Consider the following 25,038-nt stretch of genomic DNA (forward strand, 5'->3'; position numbering starts at 1 on the left):
ATACAGATCACAGTGGTTGCTTACATACAGCCCCCACATGAGGGCATTGCTTCATACAGATGGCATCTCCAAGTGCTTGTGGCCTGGCTATGAGACTTGCAGGGTCCTTGTATGCTTCTGGGTTATTACAAAGAAAGTGTCAACAAGTCTTAGTTCACAAGCTATTGACTCAGCTGTTGGGGTGCTACATAGACCAGGAGGGGATGGGATGGCTAAGAAGGTGAAGGCTGGAGGTAGGGCTAGGGGAAGATTGTGGCCTAGATCTGATTATTCTACATATTGAAACCCAACAGCAGCAAGTACAGTAAGCAGCAGTTAGAAGGAAGCAGGAAATCAAGGGAAGGATATGTGAAGCAGCCTGTGGGGAAAGAGTTTGAAGGGACAGAGGATAGAGCCTTTCAAAAGACATTGGCAATCTTGACACATGGCCATAGATTGGAAACTGGTGTGCTGCTGTTGGTTGAACAGTGTGTTCCAAGCCGAGGACTGAATGTTTTACATGTGGCCCCTGCTTTTTGGGGGACAATGCATCTCCTGGCTTGGACTCTACCAAGTTTTTCTGACTGTATGGCTCCTGTATAGTATCCAGCAAGATGCACTCTGTGTGCGTGTGCATGCGTGTGTGATAAATCTTGGTTTCAAATGTCTGCTGCATTGGTAGTTCGGATTAAATTCTGTGTACCATACATTTGTTTGAATTCATGTATTAGTTGCTGCCCTATATAATTAGAAGACATTCAGAGTGTGCGTGTTCATATTAACAACTTGATTAGAGGGACTGCTAATGCTAGAAGCAGCAGTACTACTAGAAGTAGCTCCAGAGATGTGCCAAGATCTAATGTATGAAGGAAAGAATACTGTATTATTTGGGGTCATGTTCAAGTCTTGTGACAACATCCCTAGGGAGTGATAAGGCCTGACAGTTCATAATAAGATAGATCAATATAACATCTAGTTGCCTTAACTTTGCCGTTGCTCTTTTTTGCATTTGTGTGATATAATATAATATATATTATATTATATAATATATATATTATATAATATATTATATTTATAATACTAATGTGCAGTCACTTTTTTTTTTTTAAAGGAAAGTATGATTGCAAAAGAAGGCTCTTACTTGACACCAGCAGGGTGCTACTTGTGATCAATCCTTCTGAGTTAGTGGAGTCAGGCAAATGCAACCAGCACACACTTGCCTGCTTGCTGTTCTTCAAACTCTGAAGTGGCATGGCTTTGCCCCCATTCCCCCACCCCTTGACATTGAACGGTGGCTTTGGATTACAAGGCTGCCATCCAACAGCTCATGTCATAACCTCCCCCACCCCTCATTTTTCTAGGAAGGACATAATACAAAACATATAAAAATCCCCCTCAGTCTAGAACAGGCCTGCTCAACTTAGCCCCGCCAGCTGTTTTTGGACTACAACTCCCACAATCCACAGCCACAGTGGCCAATAGCCAAGGATTATGGGACCTGTAGGCCAACTTCTGCAGGAGAGCTGAAGTTGAGCAGCCCTGGTCTAAAGCTTGTGTATGACTACTGTATGGTCGTAGTTAAAAATGTCATGTCCAACCTCATCCATAATCCTCATGCATATATGTGGCTTAGTATGATACAAATATGCCAGTATGTTAGTCTAGCGGCATGGCAGGCACAGTCAACACTGGGTTTATTAGGAACTGAGCTAATAATTTTAATGCCTGTTTTCCAAATGGGCCATACAGAAGCTTATAGTGAAGCTCTAGTGGAGCCAAGCCAACTGTCTTCTGGGAGGAGTTCCCGTACGGAGAATGAGGAATGCTTGTCAGAGAGCAGATGGCTTGAAGCTCCTGGAAGTAGCTTATTGCCAGAGACAATCTGGGCAGCAGCCACTGCCTGAAAAAATATCCTCATGCTCTAATGTTTAATGATGCGTATCTTCCCCTTTTTAGCTTTGTTCCTGGTGTTAAAATGATTTTGGTCTTGCCACCTATCTCATTACTATGACGGCTGTTTTAATACTGCTGTAAATCATATCACGCTCATCTTTAAATGCAGCTTGTCCTTCATCTCCCTATGTCTCTTATTTCCCCACTTTTGAAATGGGAATGTGAGTCATTTGGGAGCAGGGATTCTTCACACACAGATTCCTTAGCTTACAATTTCATTATGTTGGAGCTTCTGTAAGTGTGACTTTTCCATAATGAAAACAAGCAGTAGAAGTCACCATTCTATTACTTGCTCATTATTCTAACTACTAGGCTGACATGTATTCTAAAGGAAGCTATGCAGGCCCTCGGCCTGACAGAAGTGTGTGTGTTAGGTGAGATGTTTCCTTCCCCACAATACAAAACAACTCAGAGTTGTGATTTTCCTAGTCTGCATAGGGAGCTGACTGTGCTGGAAGCAGCATAAGAAGCTAGACACAGGTGTGGCTTCCAGCATGGCAAGCACTCCTTCCAAAGGCCGGGGGTAGGGAAATCAGGATCTATTGAAAGTGGGAAAAGAAAATCTCTGCTGTGGCTGGCCTTGTGCAGTTGCTTATTTCTCAACCTTGGTGTTCCTCACCCTTTAAAATGCAAATATTGATCAGGTCTTTGTGCAGCTGTGCTGGCCAGGTTTAGAATTTTGTGATTTGAATAGTTGAACTACTGATTTGCAGTAACTTGGATGTAGATTTGTATGTGCACACACACACACACAAGCAGCTGGTGTGGCTGTGGGTGTTAAGGGTGGGCTGGGCAGGTGCAGAACTGGCCACAGCTGCATTGTGTGTGCACCCTTTCTCTCTTTTCCTACCCCACCATGAGGTGGGTCTCACGATCAGTGAGACGTGCTTTTGCGGGGAGAGCGGGCTAAGCCCGCTGTCCCTGCAGACGATCCCGGCGGGAGTCCTGGGTAGCCGGATTGGCCGCCCACACAATTGACGGCTTTGTGACGGAGCTGGCGGGGGCTGGGGAGCTCGGGGGCTGCCCTGCCCCTGGAAGCTCCAGTATTCCCTGTGCGAGCGTTCAGGGCATACTGGGGAGACCCCTGGAGCCGGGAGGCGGCTTTTCGCCTCCCCTCCGGGGGTCTCCTTGTGAATAGCCGTGGTGTGGAGTCGTGCCGCAGCTACTCACGATCGGCAAACCCAGGCTAAGGGGAGGGCTAAAAAAGTGGGCTAGCCGCTTGCAAGCCACCGGGCCCACCTGCAAGCCCGGTGGTTTACACGATGAGCCAAAATCGGACTAGGCTCTCCTAGCCCGATTTTGGCTGATCGTGAGAATAGCCCCCATGGCTGCCTCTTCCTCTCTCCAGGTGGTCACTTTAACTTGAGCAGTGTGGGATGGTCATTCATCAGGCTGTTCACTGGATCACTGACCAACTTGCATGGCTCAAGTTAAAGCCGCAATGAGAAGAGAGGGAGGGAGAAGCGGTCCTAGTGGGGAAGATTGAGAGAGAGAGTAAGAATGATGCAGCTGAGGCCAGTTCTGCACCTGCCTGCCCCACCCTCTGCCCACAGCCTCCCCAGTCACACCAATATGAAGGTCATTTCAATATATGGTTCATGGGGAGGAGTAGATAATGGCCAGTTCTGTTTCTGGCTACTCTCACCCACTCTCTTGCCCCTGGCTCTGGTGGAATTTGGGTTCTGTTTGTTGTTTACACACACACACACACACACACACACACACACACACACACCCATCCATCCCTAGTATATCTGTGAATTCTGCTTTACTTCTGTGGTTCGGACTGGCTTAGGTTGCAGCACCCAAAGATGTGAAATATGGCTGAAGCAGGATTTCAGTACCCAATTTTAATGTAGATTTTTGCAGAAACTAAGCAGTTACCTGATGGTGGTCTTTGCCTGTTGTTCATCCCCCCACCCAAGGAAAAAAAATTATCTGCCCTTTTATAAATGTTGGGAGCAAGTTACTTACTTCATTAACCTTAGAAAAGTTGTAAAAGCTTGTGTTCTAGAGGTGGCAGGCCTTTCCTCATTCAGTGGTACAGAATATAGTGATGTCATTCACTATAGAAGTGATTGAGTGGAAGCAAGGTAGGAGGAAAAGCTACCCAGGTTTTCCTCCTACCTTGCTTCCACACAACCAAAAATTGGGAGCACACACAGCTCCCAAACCTGGATAATTTTTGATTGTGTGAATGACTTCAGTGGCTGACATCCTGACTAACGAATTGCTTGTGGAAGGGTGTTGCGCTAGCTGCTTGTGCTTCGGCTAGAGCTTGCATTCTAGGCTAGTGTTGTGCTACTGCAGTAATGCTTGCAGAGGCGCTCTAACCCCCGGACCTTGGCTTCCCAGTCCATGGCCTCCAAGGTCCAAAAGAGCCCTCCAAATGCCTGGGGGGCCTCCTTCAGCCACCCTGCACCTGCTTGCCACACTGTGGCTAACCTACGTGCTGTTTTTTTAAAAAACGAAGCCGCTGCGTGGCTGAGGGGTGACTGCGGGTTGTGTGTGTGTGTGAGCCAAGTAGTCAACCTCCTCTCCCTCCCGGCGGTGGCGATGGCGGGGGGGGGGAGACCACTGGGCGCGTCCTCTCTGCCCAGTGGTTGCTGTGAACTGCAAGGCACGCCTGCACAGTTCAGAAAAAGATTGCGCAAGCCTGTGACATCACAGGCTTGCAATGATCTTTTTCTGAACTGCACAGGTGCACCTCGCAGTTAACAGCAGCCACTGGGCAGACAGGACGTGTCCAGTGGTTGCTCCCCCATCACCGTCGGCACTACTGGGTGGGGGGAGAAAGAGGTCAACTACTTGGCTCACCCCCTACAGCCACCCCTTGGCTGTGCGGTGGCTTTGTTTAAAAAAACAAAATGGCACGTAGGTTAGTCGCAGCAGGAGGGTCCCCTCCCCACTGCAAGGCCCCCCAAACCTACTCGCGGGGGGGGCACCTGGCGGGAGTGGGCCTTGTGGAAGGGCTGGTCCGGGTGCCAAAGTCATCTAGGTGCGCCCCTGCATGCTTGCACAACAGTTGGGACAACCTGCAGAACATCTCTCTTGTTCTAAAGGGAAGTGTATATGATTACAGCTGTAAGACTTGTTCCTGTCAAGCTGCTGCATAAAACAATATATTTACCATACTGCAAAAGCAAAATATATAAAATAAGTTTTCTGATTTGGAAGACTCCAAATTCAACCTTTCATTTTCAGCATGTCTCAAGTAGCCCACTTCTCTAGGCTTGGATACCTTGTCCCGTTTTATTGTGCCATATATCAAGCACTCTTAAGCTGTCAGAATTGGATGGATTCTATTATATTCAATCTTCTTTCCAATAAAATAAGTAGTTAAGATATTCTGAAGCCTCAGGCAGCATATGGTACATTAATCAAAGATTCTTAAAGCAGAGCTATGATGCTAGAAATAGGAAAAACAAAACAAAACCCTCCTCTTGAATCACAATGAAAAGTAAGACCATTCAATATCTAAAAAGGTTGCCTTCTTTTCCATTTGCTTGTTAACGGCATTGAACTGCAGTATAGTTTGTGTGATTGTTCCAGTACTCCTGTGGGTCTTTTTTAAAACAAGTACGAACCTAAATTGAAATCTGGCTTTTATTTTTGTTACTACAGTACAAATGTGGTGAAATAATCAGCCCTCAAAGAAAATGTAGTATTGAGGGAAGCAGTGAGTTGACACTTTCAGTGAGCTGGCCACCATGACCCCAAGATCCCTCTTCTGAGCTGTCAGTGACTGACAAGGAGAGGGATCTTGGGGTCATGGTGGACAGCTCAATGAAAGTGTCCACTCAATGTTTAGCAGCTGTGAAAAAGGCCAATTCCATACTTGGAATCATTAGGAAGGGGAATGAAAATAAAAATGATAATATTATAATGCCATTATACAAAATAATGGTGCGGCCACATCTGGAGTACTGTGTACAGTTCTGGTCCCCATATCTCAAGAAGGACCTTGTAGAACTGGAAAAGGTACAGTAGAGGGCAACCAAGATGATCAGGGGCCTAGAGCACCTTGCTTATGAAGCAAGGCTACAACACCTGGAGCTTCTTACTTTAGAAAAAAGACGACTGAACAAGAACATGAATGAACACAACGAATATATATATTCTGCTTTTAAACAAAAGTTCCCAAAGCAGTTTACATAGAAAGATAAATAAATAAAATGGCTCCCTGTCCCCAAAGGGCTCACAATCTTTAAAAAGAAACATAAAATAGACACCAGCAACAGCCACTGGAGGGATGCTATGATGGGGTTGAATAGGGCCAGTTGCTCTCCCCCTGCTAACTAAAGAGAATCACCACTTTGCAAAGGTGCCTCTTTGCTCATTTAGCAGGGAGACATGATATATAAAATCAGACTGAGGGGAGACATGATAGAGGTCTATGAAATCATGGATGGTGTGGAGAAAGTTGATAGAGAGAATTTTCTCCCTCTCGCAAAACACTAGAATCAGGAGTCATCCCATGAAACTGATTGCCAAGAAATTTTGGACCGACAAATTGGAAGTACTTTTTCGCACAGCTCATAATCAGGCTATGGAATTCTTTGCCACAAGATGTGGTGACAGCCAGCAGCCTGGGTGGCTTTAAGAGGAGTCTAGATAAATTCATGGAGGACAGGTTTATCACTGGCTACTAGTCTGAGGGCTATAGGGCACCTCCAACCTCATAGGCAAGATGCCTCTAAATACCAGTTGCAGGGGAGCAGCAGCAGGAGAGAGGACATGCCCTCAGCTCTTGCCTGTGAGCTTCCCAGAGTCATCTGGTGGGCCACTGTGTGAAAAAGGATGCTAGACCAGTTAGGCCGTGGGCCTGATCTAGCAGGGCCTTTCTTATGTTCTTAAGCTATATTTCATATCCATCTCAACTCCTGTGTTCCATGATGTAGTGACATCACAGTATTGCAAGGGATGGCCATGATAGTGAAGGAAGCAAGACTAACAGGATGCATTGAAGAGTGTCCAAAATGATTACCAAATGGGCTATGTGAATAGAAAATAGAAAATTAGAAAGTGCATTTTTATGCCTTTCTATGCAGTAAGTTCCACTCTGTTCAATGGGGTTTATTCCAAGATAAGTATGTTTAGGATTACAAGCTTAGTTACTGTTTTGTGGGTTTGATGACAGCCTGCTGCAAAGGGGAATCAACTGGCCTGTTTGATGTAGTCACTGTCATTTGTCTGTCTGTGCCTACTCAGATTATGCGCTGAGCTTGAAGCATTGTACTAGGATAAATGTGTGCCTTGTGTATAGTATTCCACCTTGGGTGTATTTGTGGCTGTGTTTTAAATAAAACCACTTTGGGGATCACTAAAGTCTGATGAAATATTACTATAAGTTGTGGATACTTGTATATGCATGTTTGTCCCATCAGTGGCATATTTATTTATTTATTTCCTTATTTACACAGGAGACTGCAATGCATCTAAAACAGGGATATGGCACCCTCAGTAGGTCAGAAAGCCTTTCCTCCCACCCAGCAGATGTCCAGGGGCTTCTATAGTGAAAGTGTAAATTCTACATTAAAAATGATGATTATCAGCTGTACCTCAAATATGAAAAATCAGACATGTTTCCTGCTTGAGGATGTAAAAAATACAGCTTTGAAATTGGCATAACATGTTGTATTCCTGTTTCATTTTTCCCAGTGGAAGTCACACATCTAACAAATATTGTATATGAAACACATGTCTGAATAACCTGGCTCTCAAATATTGCATATAAACAGAGTTGTGGAGTGGTGTGGCTGTTAGAATTCAGTGAGCTTTGGAAAAACTGGTGCAGGACCCTTTGTAATATCACTCCAAAGAGATTTCTTTCTGTTCAAGAAAATCCTGGAAGTTTCTGTTCCTGTAAACCTAATGTTGACCACAATTTTGTGGTACTGTACCCTCTTCTCAAAAATCCTTTGTAAAGAGCCCTGTATGTTCCTGGGTGGGAAAACCACTACTGTACAGCTTGCAACTTTGTTTTAGTTGTTGCCTTTTGATCTGTTCAAGTAAGAGCAGCTCTTGAATCTCATGCTATTGTTCAGTAGAACTAAAAACAGCTAACAAATCAGGGTGAAGTAAACTTATTTTTGTTGCTAGAAACAGTAGGCATGACTGAATGCATTTAGGGAGTAGATCTAGTGATTTAAGAAGGCCCCATTTTTAGCCTACTTTCCAGTAGGCTTATGAGATCACGCAGCATTCTGTGTGTGTGTCCATGTGCCCGCTCCCACCCCATCAACTTTGCATTGCCTGGACCAGTAGGAACCAAATTGGATACAGTTGTAGGGATACCTCACTGGTGTAGTTTGTGATGATGTCATGCACCCCGATCCAAGATGGCAGACCGGCAAACTTTTCAGGCGCAAGTGGTCTAACTTGTGAACTGATTAACCAGTTTGAACCAAATTTGATACATCTGTAAGGACACATAGGGATGCCCAAATGGTGTAGTTTGGGATGATGTCATCCACCCCAATCCAAGATGGTGGACGCTTGAACGTTTGTGGTGCAAGTGGGCTAATTTGTAGACTGGCTAACTGATTTGAACCAAATTAGGTACAGCTTGGGTACATATGGATGCCCCAATGGTGTAGTTTGTAATGATGTGATCTATCCTGATCCAAGATGGTGGATGCATGGACATTTGAGGTGTAAGAGATCTAATTTGTGGACCTTAATTTGAACCAAATTTAGTTCAGTTGTAGAGATAGTGAAAGTAAAGCAGGCTGATTAGTTCTTACTAGAACAACTTGTTGTTACAATAACTTCTCCAGCTCAGACACTACCCCCATCCTCCGAGGCTATGGTAGATAATTTATTTGGAAAACAGATATTAGCAAATATTGTTGTTATTTGTGCCTCACTTTTAATATATCTATAGCTTATTCTTGGGACTGGGTAATTGTCCTTGAATAAGCAATATATGTTTAATTTTATTGTTGTAAATGCATGTCAGAGTTGAGGAGAGTGAAGGAAGTTTGTAGAAGCCCTGTTTCTTTCCCAGTCCTTAAATGGAGCTGAAAACTGAAACAATTGCTTTGCCTTTTCTTTTGGTGCTTCTGGCATATCTTCTTTTAATATTCATTTGTGTTTTGTAGCTTGAGACAGTTGGATGGCAGCTTAGCCTTCAGATGTCTCAGTCCACTCAAGCAAAACAAAAATCTCCGCAAGCTGTTTTAGAACTTGGAGTAAACAATGAAGATTCAAAGGTAAGAAGTATGTTGTGCTGTCCTCTTCTTCATACCGTCAGTGCAATGCTGCAGATGGCGATCAGGCTTGCACCCGTTTTCAAGTTTCAAAAGTAAGCAGTTACCATTAAACAGGCCTTGGAGTTTAGACCTACTTAACTCTGCAGAACTCTGTTCCGCTACATTAGATGGGTTTCATGAAATTTTGTCTGTACACTATAAATGACAATGTGTTTTCCATTTTGTATTAAGTTACCATAACAAAGCGTTTGCCTGCTGCTGGTATAAATATCATAAAAGTGGAAGGCGAACCATTACCTTTACATATAAAGTTTATTTACAGTATCATTTTATAGCTGGTGATAAAGTTGCCCATCACAGGATGCCTATAACTGCAGCAGCAATCTAAAGGAGCTGTTTACATGCAACCACCTGCACAGCAGGGACTTTCTTAGTAGCTCTTGCGTTTTTGCTGTTTCCACGCCACAGTGAGTAAGGAAGCTGCTTGTTAAGCTAAGGGTTTTTGTTTTGGTTTCTATCCTGCCCTTTCCTCAGGGCAGGTGAAACAACTGTTCTGGAAAACCAAAATACTCATGTAATATATACTGCAAAGATAATTTCCTGAACTGATTCAGCCCCAACTGTTGAATGCCAGCCCAAATAGGAAAGTCTTGCGATTCTTCTGCAAGGTATTTAGGTGTTGCTGAATGGTAGTTCTACAACTGTGGGGCAGCCACCAAGAGTGCCACTTCAGGTGCCCTTTCTCTTTGAACTTGGTTCAAGAGAGTGCTCACAGGTGATCTTAGCAGTAGAACAGAGGGGAGAGATGGTTATATGGGGGCATGTCAGGCCCACACTATTTGCAGGTAACACCGTGAATCATGCCTGGAAGTCAACAAGGTGCCAACAGTGGAGCAATGCTGTGAATCAACTCCGAGGATTCTCTTGCCTCACATATTCTGAATTGATATGAAGAATTATTAAGTAGGGATGTGCACAGAACTGGATGGGGGAAGTTTGAAGGCTGTGGTGGGGGAACCACTTTAAGGGTGGGGGAGGGTGTACTTACCCATCACTCCGCTTCCCCCCCACTTGCGCTCCATTAGTAAAGGCTCCATCAGGGTGGCAGTATACCTCCCTGCCGCCCCGTTCCCTCATTGGCTGGAAGTACCTGGTGCAAGTATGCACATCGTGCTTGCTCTTGTGCGTGAGAGCAACGTGCATGTGCCCGGCGTGTGCACCCGCACCAAGTACTTCCTGGTAAGGTAAAGTGTGCTTGCTGTCTTGTCGATATCGACTCCTGGTGACCACAGAGCCCTGCGGTTGTCTTTGGTAGAATACAGGAGGGGTTTGCCATTGCCATCTCCTGTGCAGTATGATGATGCCTTTCAGCATCTTCCTATATCACTGCTGCCCGATATAGGTGTTGCCCATAGTCTGGGAAACATACCTGCAGGGATTAGACCCTGGTACTTCTGGCCAAAGAGGTAATGGGGCGGCAGGGAGGTATGTTGCTGCCCCGACAGAACGTTTACTAATGGAGCGCTGGTGGGGGGAAAGCGGAGGGAGGGGTAAGTGCACCCTCCCCTGCCCTTAAAGTTACCCACCCCCACCTTTGAACCGCCTAGTGTTCGAACCTGTTCAGAGGCCTGTAAAAGAGCCTCTGAACAGGTTCAGGCACATCCCTATTATCAAGGGCACCTCCACATAGAACAATTACTGTAGTCTCGCCTCAGCTTGTTACCTCAATACATGATGGCCATGAGAAGAAAGGATTGCAGCCTTTTCACATCTGGCCAGTGCTGCAGTCTAGAACTCGGGACACAGTTGTGCATTTGAAACCATGCCAGGACTGTGAATCTGATGAACCAGGGGAGAATGAGCATGGCTGTGGATCTGAGTAGGCTCTGAGTAGGCAGTGCATCCGACTAGTGAATGGTGACTAGTTCAACTCTGGCTGTTTTCTGGAACTGATGACCTCCACAGGTGCCAAATAGGTGGCGTCAACGCTAGGACAGGGGGTTGTGGGGGATCTTGCACTGAGTCTCCAAGAGACTTGGAAAACTGCTTTTTCACCATTTCCAAGGTTTACTTAGTGCTACAGTGACATGCTCCTGCTTCTCTACCTGGCTCGGAGATGTAGGAACATGGTGGCAGCTTGCCCCTGCAGTTGTGCCTGGCCTTTATAGGTACTTTCCATGGTGTTGCAGGGAGGAACAGGGTTGGTGGCAACCAAAAATACTGACTGGCTGTCAAAATTAGTCAAAATGTATGGATCTCGGTTAAATTACACAGACGTTTCTTTGGGAATAATGGCTAACATGATGTGTAACCATCCATCGCTAGAAGGACGGCTGCAGGTCCATAAAAAGTGGAAGGTTTCTTTGTGCAGCGGACCAGGCATGGAAGGGGAGCAATGTTGTGTCTCTCCCTTTCCTCCCCAAGCCCTCTCACTTGTATAAATTGATTCCTGAGGGCTGCCAGATCCTTGGAATAGATGTATACAAGTAGAAATGGGTTTGGGAAGGAGGGAAGAGGACACACCATTGCTCCCCCTTCCACCTCTGCACCCAGTCTGCTGTGCAAAAAGGCCTTCAGTGCAGAGATGCTGAAGGCTTCTTGTGGTCCTGCAGCCCACCTTCCAGTGATGGAGGACTGTACATCGTGCCCTTTTTTTAAAAAGTTGAAACCTATCCACATGTTGCATGCAGTACTAGTGAACAGCATATGTATATTGCCTTGAATTATAATGAAACAAAGATAATTGTACCATACAGATCCTTTTGTATGAAGTATGAGGCAAGTACTTGGATTGATTTATTATTTATTCTAAGAAGCATATATAAAGTCTGATCAGATACCTACCTTCCCCCCCCTCTAATCCTGCTACCTCAAACTATATTATTTTCCTCTCTTAATGCTATGTAATCATATTCATTCTTTCTTGCAGAGGAAAGCATCAACTTAAATACAATTTTAGTGTTTTGTGTTTAAATATTCAAATATTGACCTAAATGTGTTCTATTGCATTGGCTCACTAGGGGGCAGTAGAGCTCTTTCAAATGTTTGTTTCTTTGACATGTTAAATGTGTCTTCTTTTCCAATAACATTGTTGAATCAATTGTGAAGTCAGTAGTTGTGGGAAGCTGTGTTTACCTTTCTAATCTGCATACAGCAATCCAGTCCCAGTTTAGCTCTCTACTCACTTAATGCTTTTTAATCAATATACAAATGAAACTGACACTGAGTATTTGTTAAACACTCTGATCATAGAAATAGTGTGTATTTGGGTGTTCTCTAACTGGGTGTTTTAAAATCCCAAAGCTGAACTTGATTGCTAAACATGAAATGTTCTGAATGGATGCTTAAGAGACAAAGACACGTTTAGTGTGAGCTATGAATAATTTTAGACTTGGAATGAACTTGGTCTTGTAGTCCAATCCTCTGCACAGCACAGACTTTGACAGATGACTGTCCAGCCTCTGATTGAAAACCTCCCAGTAAAGGAGAGTCCACACTATACAAGGCAGACTGTTCTGCTTTCAGACAATTCAAAGTTGGGAAATTCTTCTCAGTGTCTGGCCTAAACCTTCTTCCTTGTAATTCTAACTCATTTGTTTGCCCTCAGGAGCAATGGAGAACAAGTCCACTCCTCTTTCTGTGTGACAGTCCTTCAGTCCTTTCAGATATTTGAAGATGGCTGTAATCTCTCTCTCCTCAGTCTTCTTACCCAGCTCCATCAACTCATAGGACTTGTTTTCCAGACCATCTTGGCTGCCACCTTCTGAACCTGATCCACTTTACCAATGACCTTAAAATGTGAAGGCCAGAATTTGTCACAAAATTCTAAGTGAGGTCTGACTAGTGTAGAATAGAGTGCAGGGATGACTTCTTCTGATCTGACTTCGATGACTTCTTGTGACACTGTGCCTCTATTCATGGAACCTAATACAACTTCAGCTTTTTAAGCAGCTGCATCATACTGCTGGATCATGTCCAGCTTGTTGTCCACTAAGACACCCAGCTCTTTTTCACATGGACTATTGCCAAGCATGGTCTCCCCTAGCCTATACTTGTGCACTTGATTTTTCTTACCCAGATGCAGGACTTGGTACTTATCTTGGCTGAACTTCATCTTGTTGGTTTTGACCCAATATTTGAGCCTGTCCAGATTGGATTAACTCTTGATACTATCTAAAGTTTTAACTATCCTCTCCCACAACTTTGTTTCATCTTTAAATCTGATGAGCATGCCCAGTGCTACCTCTTCTAAAAAATGTTGAACAGCACATGGTCCTTGACAGAGCCCTGAAGCTCTTCACTTGATACCTCCCTCTAGGATGGCATTGAGCCACTGAGTACTCACTGGGTATGATTGTTCAACCAGCTATGGACCCACTGAACAGAGAGCCCCTGGTGGCACAGTGGTAAAACTGCTGCCCTGTAACCAGAAGGTTACAAGTTCGATCTTGACCAGGGGCTCAAGGTTGACTCAGCCTTCCATCCTTCCGAGGTCGGTAAAATGAGTACCCAGAATGTTGGGGGCAATATGCTAAATCATTGTAAACCGCCTAGAGAGCTCCGGCTATAGAGTGGTATAGAAATGTAAGTGCTATTGCTATTGCTATTGCTATTGCTAAATGCTTTGCTGAAATCAAGTTACACTATGTTTAAATTTATTATTACTTATTTATTATTTATTTATCATATTTTTACACCGCACAAAACCTGCGTCTCTGAGCAGTTTACAACCAGATTAAAAGTAAAACATTAATTAAAAACAAAAACAAAAAAACTAAAAGCAAGAAATTTAAAACTCAATTTAAAATTTTAAAACAATATTCTAAAAACAACACTAAAACAATCAAAACAATATCAGTTAAAAGTTATGACCAACACCTTGTATTTTACCCAGAAACATATTGGCAGCCAGTGTAACTCCTTCAATACAGGAGTAATATGGTCTCTCCTGGATGACCCAGAGAACAGCCTGGCTGCCGCAATCTGGACCAACTGTAGTTTCCGGACTACATACAAGGGCAGCCCCACATAGAGCACATTACAGTAATCCAGTCTGGCGGTTACCAGCAGATGTATCACTGTTTTGAGGTCGTCTAACTCAAGAAACGGACATAGCTGGCATATCAGCCGAAGCTGATAGAAGGCACTTCTGGCCACTGTCTCAAACTGGGACACCAAGGAGAGACTTGGATCCAGAAGCACCCCTAGACTGCGTACCTGTTCCTTGGAAGTGTGACCCCATCCAGAACAGGCAGATCAAAATTGTCTCTCGAGTTCCGACCCCACACAATGAGTACCTCCGTCTTATCTGGATTCAGTCTCAGTTTGTTCTCCCTCATCCAGCCCATTACTGACTCCAGGCAGGCATTTAGGGAGGTTATGCCCTCTCCCGATGATGCTGACATGGAGAAATAGATTTGGGTGTCATCATCCATCAGGCTGACCAAGGCAGTCTCCACCCCATAGCTAGCCCAGAAGCCAGTTTGGAATGGGTCTAGATAATCCGTTTCCTCCAAGACTGTCTGGAACTGGGAGGACACCACCCTCTCAATTACCTTGCCCAGCCATGGAAGGTTGGAGACGGGCCTGTAGTTACTCAGCTCCGAGTGATCCAAGGTAGGCTTCTAAAGCATTCCCATGATCTATTAAACCATTTATTCTATTAAAAAGGGAGATGAAATTAATCTGGCATGATTCATTCTTGATAAATCCATGTTGGGCCCCTAATAATCACCAGATGCTTTTTGAAGTGCTCACAGACTGCTTAATAATCAGTTCTAGGATCTTGCCAGGTATCAACATCAAGGTCTGTAGTTCCTCAGCTCCTCCTTTCCCTGCTTCTGAAGATGGAGACAAAATTTGATCATTTCCGTTCTCATAATCATCCATTTTCTAAAAGTATTTAAAGATTACTCACAGTGGTTCTGAAATCACATCTGCAAGTTCCTTCAATATCTGGAGATGTAATATATCTGGAGACTTGAACACATTTAAGGTAGCTAGGTGTTTTCTTGTCTCTTTACATATCTTGAGGTGCTTAGGGATGTGCCCGGACCGGTCCGGAGGCCATTCTAAAGGCCTCCGGACCGGTCCAGACCTGGGCGGTTCGGTTCGGGTGGGGGGTTGTTTTAAGAGCGGTGGGAGGGTTTACTTAACCCTCCCACCGCTTTCCTGCTCTAGCACCTGTAATTTTAGTAGTAATTGGGGCAGCAGGATACCTCACAGAGACGTGAAGCGCATGCACAATGTGTGCGCACGCAGAGGACTTCTGGGAGCTTTTCATAGGGAAAGGGGCGGCAGGGAGGCACCCACCCCAGTGCCGGGCCGCAGTTTGGCGGTTCCGTGCACACCCCTAGAGGTGCTGTTCTCTCCTTCATTTGTGCATCCATTGTGTGACTGGATCACATTTGCCTTATGGGAGAAGACAGCACTAAGCAGCTCTGTCTTCTTTGTGTTATCCATATATATTTGTAATGGGAAAGTAGTTGCACTAGTTTAAGGAGTTTCAACACATAGACTGCATATTGTATTTGTTTTGGATCTCTTTATAAGAAGCTACAGTCCCAAAGAATGGACGTATATACACAGGGCAGAAAGTGTGTGCAGCCCAGAGTTTTCTATATGGACGAGGTCTGTCTGTCATGTCATCTCCATTACTGAAAAGACCAGCCATTGTTTACTTGAGAAGAACAGCTTGTCTCTTTGGCAGTGCAAACTATTGCTGAACCAATCTGTTGTATAGATATGATGGTACTTTTAATGACCCAAGAGTTAATGCATGAAATTAATGTGTATGTTGTGGTAGCTTTTGTATATAGGGTTTTGAACACTGGATTAAAAATAATCCGGTATGGGAGGAGGGTGAAATGTGTAACCTGAAAAGGTGCAACTTCTATATTATTATTATTAGTACTAATTTGATTTCTATACTGCCCTTCCAAAAATGGCTCAGGGCGGTTTACACAGAGAAATAATAAATTTAAAAAATGGATCCCTGTCCCCAAAGGGCTCACAATCTAAAAAGCAACGTCAGATAGACCCCAGCAACAGTCACTGGAGGTACTGTGCTGGGGGTGGATAGGGCCAGTTACTCTCCCCCTGCTAAATAAAGAGAATCACCACATTAAAACGTGCCTCTTTGCCAAGTTAGCAAGGGACCTGCTTATTTTGTTTATAAGGAATAATTAATTAATCCAATATTCCAGCGGTCCCTCCAATTTTTTCCATCTCTGTACGGAATGAATTTTGTTCTGGGTGGCAGAATCAAGGCACTGTGTGCGCACATGCATTCAGAGTGGGGCTTTCCTAATTCAACTTGAGCGGGATCTAAAATTAACTGAAAACTTGTGTGAGTGTGCATGTGTGCAAGCCTTAGAGGGAACAGTGCACCCTTCCTTTGCAAATCCCATGCTGCCTCTCTCCCGTCTTCTTTATCATTTCCCCCTCTAAAGTCTCTCTCACTAGTCAGTATATCTGAAGTGAGTTTCCTACCAACTTGCCACATTAATTGGGGCCATCAGGCAGCTCGTAGCTGCTGTAAATGTTGATCATGGGTGAGATGAAGGGGACAAGACGGCCCAGACTTGTGTGGGGCATTTTGCTTCACAGGATGACCACCAGACAAGCAACTTGTGACAAGAATACTGCCATTGCATACTGAATTGCTATTGGCTGATCTATCTGTTCTGAAAAAATAAAGCAGAGTACTAAAAACATTTCTTTCTTGAGAATAAAAACCCTCCTATTGATCTACCATTAAAATGAAGTGGATATAAGGTAACAAATGAATTGTGCAGACTAGTTGATTAATCCTCTAGTATTATGATATTTGTGTTATCAAGCTACAGCTCTATTTGTTGGGGAATTTTGCATCCTAGAATAATGTTTTAACTGGCAAAATGTAGCTGTTTTAAACTAGCAGTGATTTTGAAATGATAGAGATTTTCGTAAATTTAGATCTAATTATTTCTGATAGAAATAAACATAAAATAAATGCTCCATTTGTTTGGGGTTATATTTAATCTGTCTTTCCCCAGGATGCTACCACGAAATCACCTTGACAACAGGAGATAATTTCTCTTATGGTAGATTGGATTGGACTAGATTCTAGTTGCAGATGGTGCTTTATTTGTGGGAAGAGTTTCAAATTGGAGACAGACTAGGGCCTTGTGATATAAACCTTTAGAATGAGAAACATGTAAGTCTTGTGTTAGAATGTTTTCATCTAAAAGTATTTCTGTCTCCAACTTCATAGGGAATGTTTTCATGCCCTGAATTACATTGATTTCAAGTACAAAGATTTTTGAAACAAAATTCTGTTTAAACTTACTCTATTTACCTGAATTGAAGGCGACCCTGGATTTAAGATGACCTCCTTTAAAAAAAAACATAGGTTATGTTGTATTTACCTGAAAGGGAGAGAACTCTGAACTTAAGACGGCCTCCTGATTTCTCACATTAAAGAACCTAAGCAGGTGGACCCTGCTTAGCAAAAGGGACAATTAATGCTCACTACCACGAGACTGGGTCTTCAACTTTGATGATATTTTTTAGGCCAAAACTATATTTAATTCTATCATTTTCCTTCGCCTCTGTTTTCTGTCTCGTCTTCCCTGGAAACATGCTTGCTTCCTTCCTTCAAAGGAAGGCAAACAAATCCTATCTCCTACACAGACTATTTCATTCTGAAATAAAAATCTGGCCCTACCACATGCATCCGGCAATACCAGTGGTGCCTTTTATGTTCTAACATTTCCTTTTCTTATATGCTATTAGCAGTGCTAATTTGGGTTTTATATAGGCCTTGAAAAATGTCTTCCCTCTTTCATCCACCAGTTATAAAAAAGGTAGCCCCAGTTATAAAAGAGGTAGCCCCTGCAAGACCCTTGCCCACACAGAAGTGTGAAAGAATGACATCGTCTAGCAGAGGACTCCTCTGTCTTAATGACATTCACTTTAGGTGCCTGCCAAGCCAGGGTCAGATCACACAGTCAACCATCTTCAGTGTTTTTTCTTGAGTGCAAAGGTCACTGCAAGGTTTAGGAGAGTGAGCAACAGCAGGTTAGCATTCTAGACATGATTTGGTCAAAGTTAAGCAGTCTAGAAGCCTATTGAGTCCAATATGAGAGAGCATCGTAGTGCAAGAACTCATGTCCATTTAGTGGGACTTACATAAGAGTATGGAACATCCAACCGTTTTTGGATGTTTCCCCCCCAAACCTTTTAAAAATCTTAATGAGTAGTTCTACTTGTGGAAGCTACTTTAGAAAGTCATCACATTTCCCTGCTACTCATCTCTGATGAGAACATTTAACATTTTGTCAGTTTTTTCAGGCCCTCCATATTAAGGGAAGGTTAATTATTAGAGCTTGTGTATTATATAGTGCCCAACTTAGACTGAAGAAACCAGAATCTAAGTTGCTGCCTGGCCATGAAACTCACTGGGTGATCTTGGGGCTGTTTATTCCCCCCTCTTCAGCTTAGTCTGACTTGGGGTTCCCTGCTGCTGCTGCTTCTTTTTTTAAGTGTGCCCTTTTGTCGCAAACTCTAAATGTTTAAAACACAAATTTAAGTGTTAGAGTTAGGAAAACAGCCTCCTACAGTCACTGGCTCATATCCGCACTGTTACTCATAAACAGTCTTACTGAAATTAACGGGGCAAGTTTATTTGTCCTATTTCAATGGGAATATTCAGTGCAAATTTTCTGAAGCCTGTTGGGTTGAGGGGATGCGTCTGCTGAGTTTCAGCATGTAGCCAACCAATCAGGAGCAGAGGAGAAGAATCTTCACCCTCCTTTCTCCCCTTCTACAGTGGACACATTGATGAGGATACAGTATGTTGGATTCCATCCAGCGACTCTCTCCGATGGGGAACAAATATCATCTCTGCAGCCTGGGTAGGCAGGAGGGCTCTGTGTATCCCCTGGGAACCCTTCAAATAGTCCTGGAGGCACTAGTGCCCCCTATTGGGATCCCCTGGTCTAACTCATGGAGGTTTTTTGAATGGCTAAAGTGAAAAACCTGTGCTTAACACCTGAAACTCCTTGGAGGGAGAATAAGATAAAAATGTACTAAAATAAATAATGCAGACTATTGTAAGATTACACATTAAGTCTCATCTCTTAAAAATCTGTCTGGTTTGAGCTGCTGAATCATAAATCCAGATTGTCAAATGTTACAAACACTGTATGGATTTGACAGGGAACAGGTGGCAGTAACCAGTGTTCTAGCAACCATTGCCATTGTGCTTCAGGTAGGAGAAGGTACAGGTCACCACCTCAATCAGTTGTAAGGCCAGCAGTTGACATCAATCTCTTTGCACAGTTTGCAACAAACAAGTTTGCCATCTGCAGCTATTCTCCTACCAGCTTCATTGCACTGGCAGTCGTGTTAACGTTTGCTGCTGTTCTGAAGATTTTCTATGACTAGAGGGGTAGAAGGCATTATTTGTTGCACTAGAGAGGTTGTTGCCAATGTATCCTAAGCTGCATCTTCAGAAAGAAATCTTGTCAATAATTTGCCTGCAAAAGCATCAAAACTGTTCCTTCCCCCCACCCCCCAAATCCCCTTTTTATGATCTAATTAAAAGAGATGTTGGATAGAAAATGGTTATCTTGGTTTGCCTATATTTAAAAAACAAACGGTTCAAGCTTTTTGCTACAATGTTATTGTTAAAAGGGGGAAAGCCATTTAATTAAATAAGCATTTGTCATTGCATATCTGCCTGTTTTGAAGCACAGATAAGGGTGCTATAAAACCGTTGTACTTGCATACAGTGTTCCCGAGAGACTGCTCCAGCATTCCAGTCACAGGAAGGATCTGGCCAGAAGTACAGCATTAGTAACTGACAAACGCTGTAATGGTGGACAGTGGGGGCAGTTTGTAAGTGTGTCCATATGGAGATGGGGCTTCAGAGCATGCTCCCAAGAATGCCCTATGCAAGTGTAGCATCCCCAGTTTTAATAATATCTGAAGAGGGCTGTTGTATGTTTAGAATCTTGTGCTGGATTGTCCAATATTCAACTGGGCCTTACAGCCAAGGATGAGGAGTACTCCTGTGCAAACTACTGCTGGAGTTGCTCTTTTTTTTTTTTTTGTTTAGACTGCCACTATCTTTCTCACCCCCTTCTCAGTAGGGTATGACATTCAAAATGACAAAATTGCCAGAAGGGCACTTGACCTCACATAATTCTGTACAGTGTGTTTATCTATGTGCTGTGCTGGTAGTTCAGAGAACTCTAATCAAAACAAACTTAGATAAGCTCCTAGTCAATGGAAGCAAGAACTGCTGTAAGCAATATTTGGTGCTCTTCCTTTTCTCTGCATTGCACTGTTGTTAAAAATGGAGGAAAGGTGGTAGACAGACTGGGTGAGGTGATGGAGAAAAGTGTTGTTTAAGAAGAAAGGGTGTTTTTGTGTTTTGTTTTAGTAAAGTAGCAGAAAAGTCCACACAATATGGCATGACAAAAGAAAAAGATTTCATTCCAAATATTGCATTATCTTTTACATAGCTTCAGAAGTGTACATTGGCTGAATGAGTAGAACTTTGGTAAATTCTCAGACCCCATGCAGTTCCAGCTAATATTAGCCAGATTAGGGAAAGGCACAATATTTTGTACTATATTTGTTACAAAATTTGAAGCAGCCTGCAGACAGTTTTCCCCCTCCATAAATTTGTCTGGCTGCTTTGTCATGGGCACATTTGTCACTGACCTCTGTTGATGTATAAACTGGATTAAAAGCCAACTTTGCTTTCTTCTCATGGTTGAGTCCCCCTTCAATAAAGACTGCACAAATCTCACCCTACTACAGTTTAGAACTAAAACTTACATCATCTGAAATATCAAAGGGAATAGAGTTGAAAATAGTAGAAAGTGATTTGCACTAATATCATTACAAATTAATTTCAGTTTATTTTTGAATGTCACAGATAATCAGATGACATAGTAATTGAAACAGGTACTCTGTTGCACTCTCTTGCTTATCTTAAGGCTCTTCCACCCATTTTCACTTGCAAGCAAAAACCATAGCTGAAGTGCTTCAGAGTCCATCTTGCAATTTCTTTTTTTTGCAGACTTCAAATGGTTTGGAATTTAAGGTTTGTCTGAATATTAGATTATCCCACTCCTTTTTAAAAACAGTTGCTTTATGTAGCTTGTTTTCAGGGTAGTCATTATTCATGATGTTTTCAAACAGTTTAAAATGGCCAACATTTCTAGTAACCTTTTAGGAACATAGGAATGTAGGAAACTGCCATATACTGAGTCAGACCATTGGTCTATCTAGCTCAGTATTGTCTTCATAGACTGGCAGTGGCTTCCAAGGTTGCAGGCAGGAATCTCTCTCAGCCCTATCTTGGAGAAGCCAGGGAGGGAACTTGAAACCTTCTGCTCTTCCCAGAGCAGCTCCATCCCCTGAGGGGAATATCTTGCAGTGCTCACACATCAAGTCTCCCATTCATATGCAACCAGGGCAGACCCTGCTTAGCTATGGGGACAAGTCATGCTTGCTACCACAAGACCAGCTCTCCTCTCCTTTTTTATTTCCCCCCCGGATCATTATGGTAAAGAGTCACTTAGTATGTCATAAATGATCTGTTCTGAAATGATGGCAGAACATCCTGAGACTACTTTTGGGATTGTGTGGGAAATTGGTAAGACTGGAATGAACAGTACATTACAGTGTCAATTTGTGCAAGGCTTTGGTCTGGAAATAAAGGCTTGATATAGGAATATGGTACAATCAGATTTATTTAAAGGTTATTAGGGTACAGGAAATGAAAAATAGTTTTTTATTGGCTTCTTTTCAATTGTTTGTCTAGCAATATAAATTAGAGACTCAGGAAGAGGTATTTTTAGCTTAAAGGTCTGAATTGCAATTAGATCAGCTTACGGTTTGCCAGAGAGAAAGGACCTTGAGTGCAGAGTTCAGATTTAGGAGGAAGGGGAGAGAGAGGGTGAGACTATTAGTAATACCTTCTTCCAATTCCATCAGTGTCTCTGCCACATTTGCCGAATGGGGAATGCTGAGGTCTTTCTTCCCAGGGGCCAAGCAGGACAGGGTAGAGGGGAGGCACTCGCAAATTGAGAACTAGGAAAGTGGCTGGTTCCAGGGGAGGTTGGCTCACTAAGGCAGCCAAGTGTGGTGTATGTGGTTTGGATCAAGAGATGGGTCCAAATCAGAAGTTGGAAGTGAAGCTGGAACAATGGCTGTGGTAGGTGGAATTGCCAGAGCCAAAGTGCACAGAGGCTCAAACAGGGCCCTAGCGGGCCTGGACTATCAGTTGGGAGGGCGGCGGGGCAGTTTGAGGAGCCTTTGCCACCGCCTCCTCCTGAGTATCCGCTGCCACATTGGCCACCCCTGCCACTGCCGGGGCTTTGTTTTAAAGATGAACATTTGCCATTTCACCCACTGGCGTGGCGGTGGGAGGAGCGCTGCCTCCTCCCTGCAAGAATCCACGGCCGCCACTGGCGGGACTTCATTTATAAGGTTAAAAAAGACGCATTTTGCCTGTCCCCACCACCACCACTTTAAAGTATAAAAAGGAAAGCATTTTTAGGCTAGGAGATCCCCTGTACTTGTAAAGGGGAATCCTAACCGGATTCTTCTTTACAAGTATACCCCCCACGAGCCAGCTTGGCCAGCTCATGGACTAGACCGGAACCAGCCAGGCTCGATTGAGCATGAGCTAGCCAGGGTGGCTCAAATCCGGTCCAGATTTGAGCTGAACCAGGCTAATGTCCTGGTTACAGAGCCTCAGTTACAGGTTTGTGGTGTGTATCCACTGAAGCTATTACACTTGAAAGGCATGCACTTTTTCTTCCCATCTTATATACGCCACAGGTAACACTACTATAGGAGCACGGCTCAGACCTCCTTGTGCATTTCTGCAGCCATGTGCAGTGAATTAAGACATATTCAAATGTTATGGTTTTACTGGTATAGAATGTAGGTCTGATGAATGTCTAAAATGTCTAAAAAAGACCATGGGTCTATTATGCTTTTTAGTCTGAAATGTGTCTCATGTGGATGTTAATGAAAGGTAGAAAGTAGAAGCATAAAACACTGATTTCCATTTCACCTGTGAAAATGATTTTCCTAGTCATTAAGTGATTAAAAAAAATTGACAGCATTTCTGAGAAATCTGTCCTTAGCAAAACGAACAGATTCCACATTGCAGACAACCACTGTTGGATTTATTAGGAGAAATTGATCACCATCGTTAGAATGGAGTAAATAATTGTTGAATGCATTGGCACGGCAGATGTCTTGTGAATTTAATGTACCTGTTTCTGACATGTACACAGTAGAGTAAGGATAACTAAGTTTAAAGCAACCCCAAACATGATGGTAAGGGCAATGGAAACAACTATGGAATGCTCTATTAAGAGATGTAATTACACAGTACTACTAGGGATGTTTCAAAGCTAGACTAAGAAAAGCTTTTTTACTAATGCATATGGAAATCATTCTTCATGCTAAGTATTAACCTGATGTTCTACCAAGTTCTTCTAGGTATGATATTTAAATCTGTCGGAAACTAAAAGGTCATGGTAAAAACGTCGCAAGTTCCAACAAAGCTTTGAATCTGAAATCTCCTGCAGTTTGCTGGTAGGGTTATTTTATAATCCACTCTATCATTTTGAGCAATAGTGTAGTATAAATGGTTGAAGCTTTGAGTCAAAGCCACTAAAGGCTTAGAGGTTTTTGTGTGTGTGTGTGTTTAAATGATATACTGTACAATATCTTTGGTCTAAGAAATCTGACATGAAGTAGATTTGAAGCTTCTTTGTTCTTTGGGAAGAAATCTAGATAAATGTGTGGTTGAGGTAAGCAATTGTAGAGGAAGCTCAACTTTTTTTCAGAAAAGTCTATTAAAATAGTGTTTTACAAAAATGGTGCATAGATTTGATACATGTGTACTGATAATTTCTTAAATAAGAAAGAAAAAAGAAAAGTCAGTGCTATAAGACTAAATCTGTAATCTTGTGCCCATCTACCAGGAAGTAAGCATACCTTGTCAGGATGACCCATTTCCTCTTCCTTGACTTGGAGGAAAACAATCGGATGAGGCTCAACCAATAGTAGAAACGGCAATGCAATTACGTTTCACAATAATTTGAGCAGTGGTGCACTGGGTTGCAATCAAGACAGGCAAACATGTCAACAGAGCATGGATCAGGCTCATGATGTGAGATTTAACCCTTGGCCCCTCCACGGTCCTAATCTAAATCGACCTCCACCCCTCATGGCTGCTATGGAACAGCTGCAGGAGTCCCAGTGTGGATTAGGACCATGGTGGGAGTGGGCTAAATCCTCCTCCTCCCAGATTCACGAAGGGCTGATCCAGCTGCTATTTCCTGAATAAAGAACACTCATGCTAATCCCAATTACATTCTAAAACTAATGTCTAGTTTGACTCTCAGCCAAAAGAAAGTGGTTACTGCCTTTGGGGCCACATGCATAGCTGTAGTAGCTTCCTACACAAGCAGATAATCAAGAAGCATGTTTTTAATTTAGGGCTGGGTGGGAACATACTGCATATACATAGGTGACCCTGAGCTAGTCATCAATTCTCAGCTTAGTGACTTTTTTTTTTAAAAAGTGGGAAGTCTATGGCAAATCCAGGTCTATCTGTGGTTTTGCACTGCAAATTATCCTGTTCTTCCTGTCCTTTATACCTCCTAGAGGATCTGAGTTCCTGCCAAAAGTCTAATCCTTTTGCAGGAAATGTATGTGCCTTATTCCTCCATCTGTAAAATTGGTCACCATTTCTCCCACCAACGGGAGTCAGCATTGGAAAAGGAAATGAGCTGATATAGTAGCAGCATGATCATGAAGGCCTGTTTTTGGAGGCTAGAATCTGGGTGGGAGGATGATTAAATATTAAATG

The 25,038-nt window shown here is 43.2% G+C and overlaps 1 protein-coding gene across 2 annotated transcripts in view; it reads left to right on the forward strand.

Annotated features, from left to right (window-relative positions):
- Nucleotides 1-25,038, forward strand: part of COMMD10 (COMM domain containing 10) — a 93,019-nt gene that overhangs the window by 10,789 nt on the left and 57,192 nt on the right. The window contains exons 5-6 of one of the 2 annotated variants that reach the window (XM_053303565.1): nucleotides 9,036-9,146; nucleotides 23,652-23,756. In XM_053303565.1, the coding sequence (XP_053159540.1) occupies nucleotides 9,036-9,146; nucleotides 23,652-23,660 (120 nt within the window). In that variant the 3' untranslated portion in view covers nucleotides 23,661-23,756. The remainder of the gene's footprint in view (nucleotides 1-9,035; nucleotides 9,147-23,651; nucleotides 23,757-25,038) is intronic. The other variant, XM_053303563.1, reaches the window with a different exon arrangement.

This window comes from Hemicordylus capensis, chromosome 2 (genome assembly GCF_027244095.1).
Source record: "Hemicordylus capensis ecotype Gifberg chromosome 2, rHemCap1.1.pri, whole genome shotgun sequence".
NCBI lineage: Eukaryota > Metazoa > Chordata > Lepidosauria > Squamata > Cordylidae > Hemicordylus > Hemicordylus capensis.